Source organism: Sebastes fasciatus, chromosome 13, assembly GCF_043250625.1.
Source record: "Sebastes fasciatus isolate fSebFas1 chromosome 13, fSebFas1.pri, whole genome shotgun sequence".
Classification (NCBI taxonomy): Eukaryota; Metazoa; Chordata; class Actinopteri; order Perciformes; family Sebastidae; genus Sebastes; species Sebastes fasciatus.
In genome coordinates, this window is record NC_133807.1 from 12,634,042 (window position 1) to 12,642,844 (window position 8,803).

At 39.4% G+C, this 8,803-nt stretch overlaps 1 protein-coding gene across 1 annotated transcript; it reads right to left on the reverse strand.

Annotated features, from left to right (window-relative positions):
- Positions 1 to 1,819: 1,819 nt before the first annotated feature.
- On the reverse strand, positions 1,820 to 8,676 carry LOC141780333 (uncharacterized). Its single transcript, XM_074655507.1, has 3 exons — positions 8,407 to 8,676; positions 6,513 to 6,645; positions 1,820 to 5,992 (listed from the first exon to the last, which is right to left on the reverse strand). The coding sequence occupies exons 1-3, from the start codon at positions 8,469 to 8,471 to the stop codon at positions 5,222 to 5,224; spliced, it is 969 nt and encodes a 322-aa protein (XP_074511608.1). The 5' UTR covers positions 8,472 to 8,676; the 3' UTR covers positions 1,820 to 5,221.
- Between the last annotated feature and the right edge of the window lie 127 nt (positions 8,677 to 8,803).

Genomic DNA, 8,803 nt, shown 5'->3' on the forward strand with positions numbered 1-8,803 from the left:
AGTGACTGAGTGACTGACTGGGTGACTGGGTGACTGACTGAGTGACTGAGTGACTGACTGGGTGACTGACTGGGTGACTGACTGAGTGACTGAGTGACTGAGTGACTGACTGAGTGACTGAGTGACTGACTGGGTGACTGACTGAGTGACTGAGTGACTGAGTGACTGACTGGGTGACTGACTGGGTGACTGGGTGACTGACTGAGTGACTGAGTGACTGACTGGGTGACTGACTGAGTGACTGACTGGGTGACTGACTGGGTGACTGACTGAGTGACTGAGTGACTGAGTGACTGACTGAGTGACTGAGTGACTGACTGGGTGACTGAGTGACTGACTGAGCGAGTGAGTGAGTGACTGAGCGAGTGAGTGAGTGAGTGAGTGAGTGGTGAAGTAACAGTGCTGGTCATCGACCAATGAGGAAACTCCATCAGTCGGTAGACGGTTGGAGTTTCCTCATAGTTGCTCTTTCTAAATGAAAATGAGGAGAACAGTTCTGTGTTTAGGTTTTCTGTGGAGTGTGTCAGTGGTTCAATGTATCATCACATAGTGCTGTTGTTGAGCATGTGCTATTGTTTATATTCGTTTAAGTTACGTTATGTTGTGCTTCGTATTGTATTATCGTGCATTCACACCAAGCTTGAAGCAAATGTTCTTCTCTCTTTCCTCCATCAGCCATGAAAGAAATAACCTCTGCTGCTGCTTTGTTCGTGTTGCAGAAGTCTCAGATATGTCAGACAACCAAACGCCATCTCTTCTGGGTTATATTCATATTTGTGGTGCTGTATACTGATATTTAAGGAAGTTTGTAGTTTTGTCCTTGGAAGAATGTGATCCTCACAGAATGTAGTCACATTATTACGGATGTATTTATTTTATTCTGACGTAAAATGAACTTTATTTTGGGGATTAGTATTGTGTTTGTCCATTTGAAGCGGATCAGTGTTGGATCCTGTCAAGGCCAGCAGGTGGCAGTAGAGGAGCGGCTTTACCCCAAAATAATGTCCAAAATAAATGTGAATTTTCGCAGTGAAAGAACAAATGAAATATTGTTTATCTGACTTTTAAAAAACACATACTGTATGTAGTCTATATTTAGCTTAAATCTTTCCAACACTTCTTTAACTGGATACATTCTGTGTAAAATCTTGAAGGATACTTCTTTTACCTTATTACTAATACATTATTTATTTAAAATACAACAAGCCCTTTTCCAGTTTAAATCACCAGTGATAGAAGAACAAACGAATTTTGCTGCAGGAGGTGTAACGCAGTCCAAAGCATTTCTGATGTGTCTGTTACTACACGGGTTAGTCATAATATCAATGTCTCCAATAAAAATATGCCTAGAGCTAATAATGTTAATTTATGTGAGATTACAATTCTTTAAAACTTGAAGAGAACCCGTGGGAACTGCATCAAAAACAACATATTCTTTGGGTGTGACTGGTACCTTTAGTTTTTGAAGACATTGTGAATATGACAGTAACACACCATTTTTATCATTCGACCAGCTAACAAAATTATAAAAAGTCATTTATTATTGTATAAAATATCCTTATTATTCCAGATAAAGTATCTGTGAGGACTGAAACTGTTATAGACTAATACCCAGACTAAAAGAGCTCGCTTAGCCAATATGATTTGGATTTTGTCAACAGAAAAAAATCAATGCCACCAATAGAATTATATAAACATGCGGGGAAAGTGATCCAGATCCAGTTGGGCTTCTTAAATTCTTTAATCCACTGAATCTTAAAAAGTATTATATAAGATATTAAAATCCAAAACCTCCAGACCATAGAGAGAAACAAAAATAATTTTCAAAACAACTTTATTTGCTCAAAACATTTTCTTAGAAAACAAAATAAATCAAATTATATTAAATTCAAGTCAAAATAGGTCCAAACACCAACTTGTCTTTTACCACAGAAGATAAAACACATTTTTTATATCACCATGTGTTGTGACTTCTTTCACGTTATTTGTCAGACTGTAAAAGCTGCAATCAGTTTTCCTTTAACATTTGAATGAAAATGATCTTTGCATCACAGTCCAGAGAATCTTCTATCTCATTCCTCCTACTGGAGGTAAACGGACATCTTTGCTTGACCCAAAAGAAATGTAAAAACTTGACATTTCATTTTCCATTTTTGCTTGAAGTTATTCCAAAAGAACTTAAAAGCTTTTTTTAAAAGCATCATCAGAAAGAAAGAGACACATTAAAATGACAGTAAGCACTATTTACATTTCACATCCTTTATAAAAACATGAACACTGTACAAGAGAATGATCTGATCACTGCTGCAATTAGTGTTAACATTATTCAACACATCCAAGAAAGCCAATCTCTCTGTGCCTACTGATGGAGCTTTAGCATTTATAAATAACATTTTTACCTTTTCAAATTCAGGATTCAGGACCTTTTAATAACTTCCCTCAGTAGCACAGGAAGCAGGCAAAACATATCTGGAAAAAAAATTCCAACTCCACCACTATTGATGCTCTTATGACTTAAAAAACCTCCCCACCCCATTCCCTCTTCCATTCAGTTTCATTGTCAGCAGTACTGTGAGTTTCCTGAAGAAAAGTAACATTTAACATCTTGGCCTTAAACGAAAAAGCAAGGCTGTCAATCGATTAACATATTTAATCGAGATTAATCGCAATTTTTTTTATCTGTTCAAAATGTACCTTAAGGGAGATTTGTCAAGTATTTAATACTCTTATCAACATGGGAGTGGGCAAATATGCTGCTTTATGCAAATCTATGTATATATTTATTATTGGAAATCATTTAACAACCAATACACAAAACACAAACAATGACAAATATTGTCCAGTACTGCATTTAGCATAAAAAATATGCTCAAATCATAACATGGCAAACTGCAGCCCAACAGACAACAACAGCTGTCAGTGTGTCAGTGTTCTGACTTGACTATGACTTGCCCCAAACTGCATGTGATTATTATCATAGAGTGGGCATGTCTGTAAAGGGGAGACTCGTGGGTATCCATAAAACCCATTTTCATTCACATATCTTGAGGTCAGAGGTCAAGGGACCCCTTTGAAAATGGCCATGACAGATTTTCCTCGCCAATATTTAGGGCAAGTTTGTTTTGTTATGTTATTAAGCCTCCTTCACCACAAGCTATAGTATGAATGGTTGATACCATGGTTTTCTAGTTTCATGATGCCAGTATCTTCACTCTAGCTTTAAAACTGAGGCAGCTACAACCTAAAAACTGCAAGTTGTGTTACAGAAATTAGTGGTGTTAAAACAAATTTGTGTTAACACGTTATTGCATTAACTTTGACAGCCCTATTATGAATATTATATTCCATTTCTGCTAATAGATCCCCCAAAATGTTACACACTGTTCCTTTTAAAGAACCCAGCTTTATGCCACACATTTTTAGTATAAAGCTGCTTCTGAATAAAACAAATAAATAAACAAATAAAAGAAAACTAAATTAATGTATTCATCGTCTGCAATTTGTGCTTTAACATTCTACATTAGTTTCTTTAAACGGAAAATCTCCTGATCAGTGAAAGTTGGCTGCTCAATAATTCCTTTGTTCTTCATGAAATGTCTGACTGAGTCATGAAACAGTTTTAAATCTGGGAAAAGGTTTCCCACTTTAATGAACCTCATCCTCTTTGTTTCCTGCAGAAATGCAGTCTCACTGTCACTTTCACGTGTGTTTGTCTGTGCTTTGCTCTGACTGAGAGGAAGGACACTGAGTTTTTTTCTATTCACACTTTCTAGACTTTTCCTTTTAACTGATAACTGTGAAATATCGTCATCAATCATAATGCCTTCCTCCTAGTCTAAAACAGACTCTGCCACTCCTGTTGCACTCTGCCCGATCTGTTTCTCTACTAGGAAAGCAATGTTTAAGTCAAGTCTGATGTTTCCTTACACATAAAAAAAATGATCTCAGTCACTTCCACACAGTGAGGCATACAGCTTATTAATTAAACACTGGTATCGGAACAATACCCAAAGCCCAGGTGTCGCTATCAGGACTGAAAAAGTCGGATCGGTGCATCCCTAATTAATAGTGTAATGAAACTCATCCATTTTAAACCTGGAAGCCAAATTCAGTTCCTCGTTGTTCTTTTTCAGGATCATGCACCTCATGTCTCCATGTATATGATGCAGAGACTTGCAGCTGAGCGGAATCATTTTAAAAGGTAGGGTTGGTAGTGTTGTTCAAATAATTGTTTTGTTATAATTGTTGAAATTCTCGTTACATCTCGACAGCGATCAATAAATCAAGTGCTCTGACAATACATAAGAAACAAATTGCATATCTCTGGCTGTCGCAGGACTGTAGTAAAACCCATCCAATCATTTCATTCGGCCTGCTTGCCTGCGTGCACTCTGCCCGTGCACTCATTGCACGTCACCGGAGTCTTCCACAAGCTGCTAGCTTGAATAGCCATGTTTGTTGTTTACCTTCATTATGAACATTTTGTCGGAGTGGCTTTGGAGGGAGGTCTGAAGGGACGGACTGTCAGTGTTGCCAACTTGGTGACTTTCTCGCTATGTTTAGCTTTAACTTTTGGAGATAGTCCTGCTAGCTGCTTTCATTGGGAAAGAGTTGGCAACACTGGGCTGTTTTTTCGGTTGGATCATTTTTCAAATCTATTATTGCACTGGCTTTGTTGAATACTTGATTCTGATTGGTCAATCACGGCGGTCTAAGGTCTGTTATTTTTTTATAACAGAGCTTTGCTATGGGTGCAGTTCTGATGTTGGAATCTGGCAGACCATTTTTGTCTCAAATTATTGATTTTTTAAGTTCGTAGCTATGTAATAAGTGAGATAATGTACAGCGAGCGGGTTGTTGTTGTAAAATAAACCCCTACGGGGCGATGCAACGCTTTGCGTTTGGGTTTATTTCACAGCAACAACCAGCTTACGGTACATTATCCCTTACGTGTACTCTAGCTAGTTTCTCAGCATTGCCGGCCCTGGCTTTAATCAATTATTACAGTTAATATCAGTGAGCTGTTCCAAGAGCATCCCTTATTTAGAGAGGCTGTAACTGGGGCATATTTACGTTTAAATACACTCAGACAGGTTGCCTTTTTGTCCCTTTCATGATGACCTAAGTAAACCAAGAAACTGTTAACATGAACAGACTTCAGAACAACTTCTTCCCCCAAGCTGTGAGCCTGCTACATATAAACTCCTGGACTTCTTGCACCTTACCTCCCAGGCTTATGGGCTGCTGCAAGAGCTTTTTCAGCTGCCTTCAACTTTGTCTTTACATCTTTTGTCAGAATTTTCAAGGAAAAGAGTCTTGACTCCAGTCTCCTCGTCTGCTGACACTTCACCTTAAGCTTTTTGTGAACTGCAACGAGCTGATCCTCCATTGCCTCTACTTTACGCTTGAGTGCTTTGGGAGAATCCGAAACAACGTAGCTGTGATCTGCACCGCTCACAGAGATTGGCTGTTGTTTTGCTCGCCGGTAGGTATGATCGTGCATAGCCGTTTGCGTGCCTCTGCACACAGAGGTTTGCTGTTGTTTTAGGCAGAGGTCTTTATGATCGTCCATAGCCGTTTGTGTGCCTCTGCTTGTTGTACACGGAGTCGTGTCATCAGGGATGACCTCATAAACGTCGTCATCATCATAGACAACAACCTTAACAATGTCATCAGGAAGGAGCCTGTCAATGGCCTTGCTCTTCTCAGTAGACTCCTGCTTCACAGTGTTATGATTAGCTCCATTGTTAGTGGCGGTAAAGGCCTTATTGTCCAACACGGAATACAAATGTGCAACAGGTTCAGCCATCCTGAGAGACTGAGGAAGATAGTTGGGTGCAGAAAGTGAAGGGCCAGAAGTAGAGACCAAACTGTCACTTGTCTCCAAAATCATACTTGCCGACTTGCCCCTTTTAATTTCTTCCTGTATAAACCAATGGGATTGAAAGACGAAAATGGTAGGCACAGCGGTGTCCTTCAGCCTCCTCTTGCCCTGATGGGAAATACAGAAAACATCAGTAGATAGATTGTGATACACATCATAGGATTTGTATGTCCTTTACAATTTATGGTGTATTTTGTGATTTAAAGGAGCAGTGTGTAGGTATTTAGAAGTATTTATGGCCCTGGCACACCAAGCCGACGGTCGGTCTAGTTTTTTTGACGTGTCCTACACCGTCTGCCCGTGTCTGAGTTCTTTCCGCCAATTCAGCATTATGAATCTATCCATCCATCCTATAGTAATAATGACCAAAATGATGTGAAATTACATCGTTTTAAATCAAAAACCTTCAAATTTTCTTTGGGGACGACCCTCAAACCTAATATTTCTTAGTATATTTTATTCACTGTAGAATTTCAGAATGTAATAACGATACACATGCCATACGTGAATAAGGGGAGTATCGGCACTTTTTTTTCACTTCAAGCACCGATTTCCGCAACTTTCACCACTAAACAAAGATATATTTTAAAATCTTGACTGTGTAATAAATGCATTAAAATGTCTCTACCTCCTTGTCTAAGAAGAACTGATCCTCCTCAAAGTGCATACTGCACAGACGTGAATTGCTAGATGGGGTCCAGTCCTTTCTCCTCACGTTCTTCAACCATTGCTTCAGCCGCTCATTATCCGCTAAAGGAAATCTGTTTGAAAAACAAAAAGTGTTTACTGCTGTGCATTCAGACTCTACATTCCAGAAAGATGTGCATATTAACAGTTTATACTAACAAGACACCACGTGCAATGAAAATGATAATTGTTTATTTATTTAAGAAGGGACAATGTACAGAAATAAACACGAGCACTTAGGTCCATCATGTAAATGTGCCAGATTTAGCCATAAAGGGTAATTTCCATCTGCACTCCCTGGCAGGTTGATAGTTTATAAAAAAAAAACAATAAAAGAAAGGATGGGTGGAGGAAGTTAGACCAGGAAAGATTTATTATTATTTTAATAATAAATAACAATTCAGTACATTTATATCTATCTATTTATTAGTTACATTTTGTTTTACAAAGTTAGTAAAGCAATGTTTAAGTTAAGCCTGATGTTGCCTTATACATAAAAGAATGGTCCCTTCCACACAGTGAGGCATACAGCTTATCAATTAAACACTGGTATCGGATTGGTACTCGGTATCGGCCGATACCCCAAAGCCCAGGTATCGCAATCGGGACTGAAAAAGTGCATCCCTACACAAAACATCATTCCTTACTCATACAGCATAATTTGACATCTACCATATATAGCTACAGGACAGATAGACAGGAAAGGGGGAAAGAGAGGGGTCGACATGCAACAAGGGGCCGCGGGTCGGATTCGAACCCGGGTACCTCCTAGATGCAGTAATACACTGGTGGTTCTGAATAACCATTCTGCAATTACAGACACAGCATGGAAAGCAGATATTAAATCATGTGTCAAGTCCTCACTACAGAGCTTGTTGCAGTCTTGTGGGGTCTTGGGTGGGTGAAGGACGTTAGACCATGAAAGATAATTATATGCTCACATTCGTGACAAAGCGTTCTACATAGATTTCAAAAGTGGCAGACAAAAATATTGAGTGCCCGGTAGAAATGTTCAGTGGCCTGCCACAGTGGCAGGTGAGGAAAAAACTTAATTCCAGACCCTGTATATATATATATATATTTATATATATATATAAGTATGTAATAATAATAAAGTATCGTGACAGCCATATCAGATCTGGTCTGCTCCCACTTTTCCCACCCTTCAGATCAGTGCTATTAGTGCTGCAGTAGAATCTGAGCATATAATTATCTTTCCTGGTCTAACGTCTTCCACCCACCCAAGTGCCCACAAGATTGCCACAAGCTGTGTAGTGAGGACTTGACACATGATTTAATATCTGCTTTCCATGCTGTGTCTGTAATTGCAGAATGCTTATTCAGAACCACTGGTGTATTACTGCATCTAGGGGGTACCCGGGTGTCGAATCCAAAGAATGGGAGGAGGGAAACAGAGGCAGGTTTTATTTTTTCCAATACAGCCAAATACTACACATGGGTCAAACAGAAGAATGGACAGGAGGGTCAATGTGGTGATAACCAGGCTGTGGACTGACACATGAGCTGTAGAGCTGTAAAGAGGAACAGCAGCAGAGCTGTCATCAATGAAGAGTTATAACTGGAGTTCAACAGATGACCTGTGGATGGCAGCAACACACCTTTACTGCCTCTAACCTGCCTCAACTCTCATCAGAAGAAATGTTCATTCACGTACAATAAAGCAAACGATAGTTGTAGTAAGAGCTAGCTAACGTTAGCTAGCTCGGTTAGCAAGGTGCATTTGTAATTCACGTTACCGTGGTTACTAATTGTGAATGGTATTTTTTTTGCTCGCGAAAAACATGCTTAAAACAACGTAGTCTAGCGTTACTTACCGGAAAAAATTAACGGTGGACCCTTTAACGTGTCTTCTGGTACAACCAAACGCTGCACAAGACATGTTTAGTTTAGGAGACCAACAATCACCAGTTACAATTAACTTGCATGAAGTGAAAGCACGCTGTGAAAAGGTGTTAGTTCAGAGAGGAAAACGCGGATAAACAACCAGGAGACAGTGTAAAAGAAGTGCACGAAGCCTCCGAGCGGGGCTGAAAAGTGAAGCCAAAGCGGAAGTGCCGTCGTGTGTCCACTGGTTGCAAAGAGGAGGCTTCTTCTTCTGGTGGGTAAATAACGGTAGGGTGTGTTACCGCCTCCAGCTGGTCTGGAGGGCGGATCATTCTGGCTTATAATTACTATACCCCAAATAAATAAATAAAACAAAAACAAAAACAA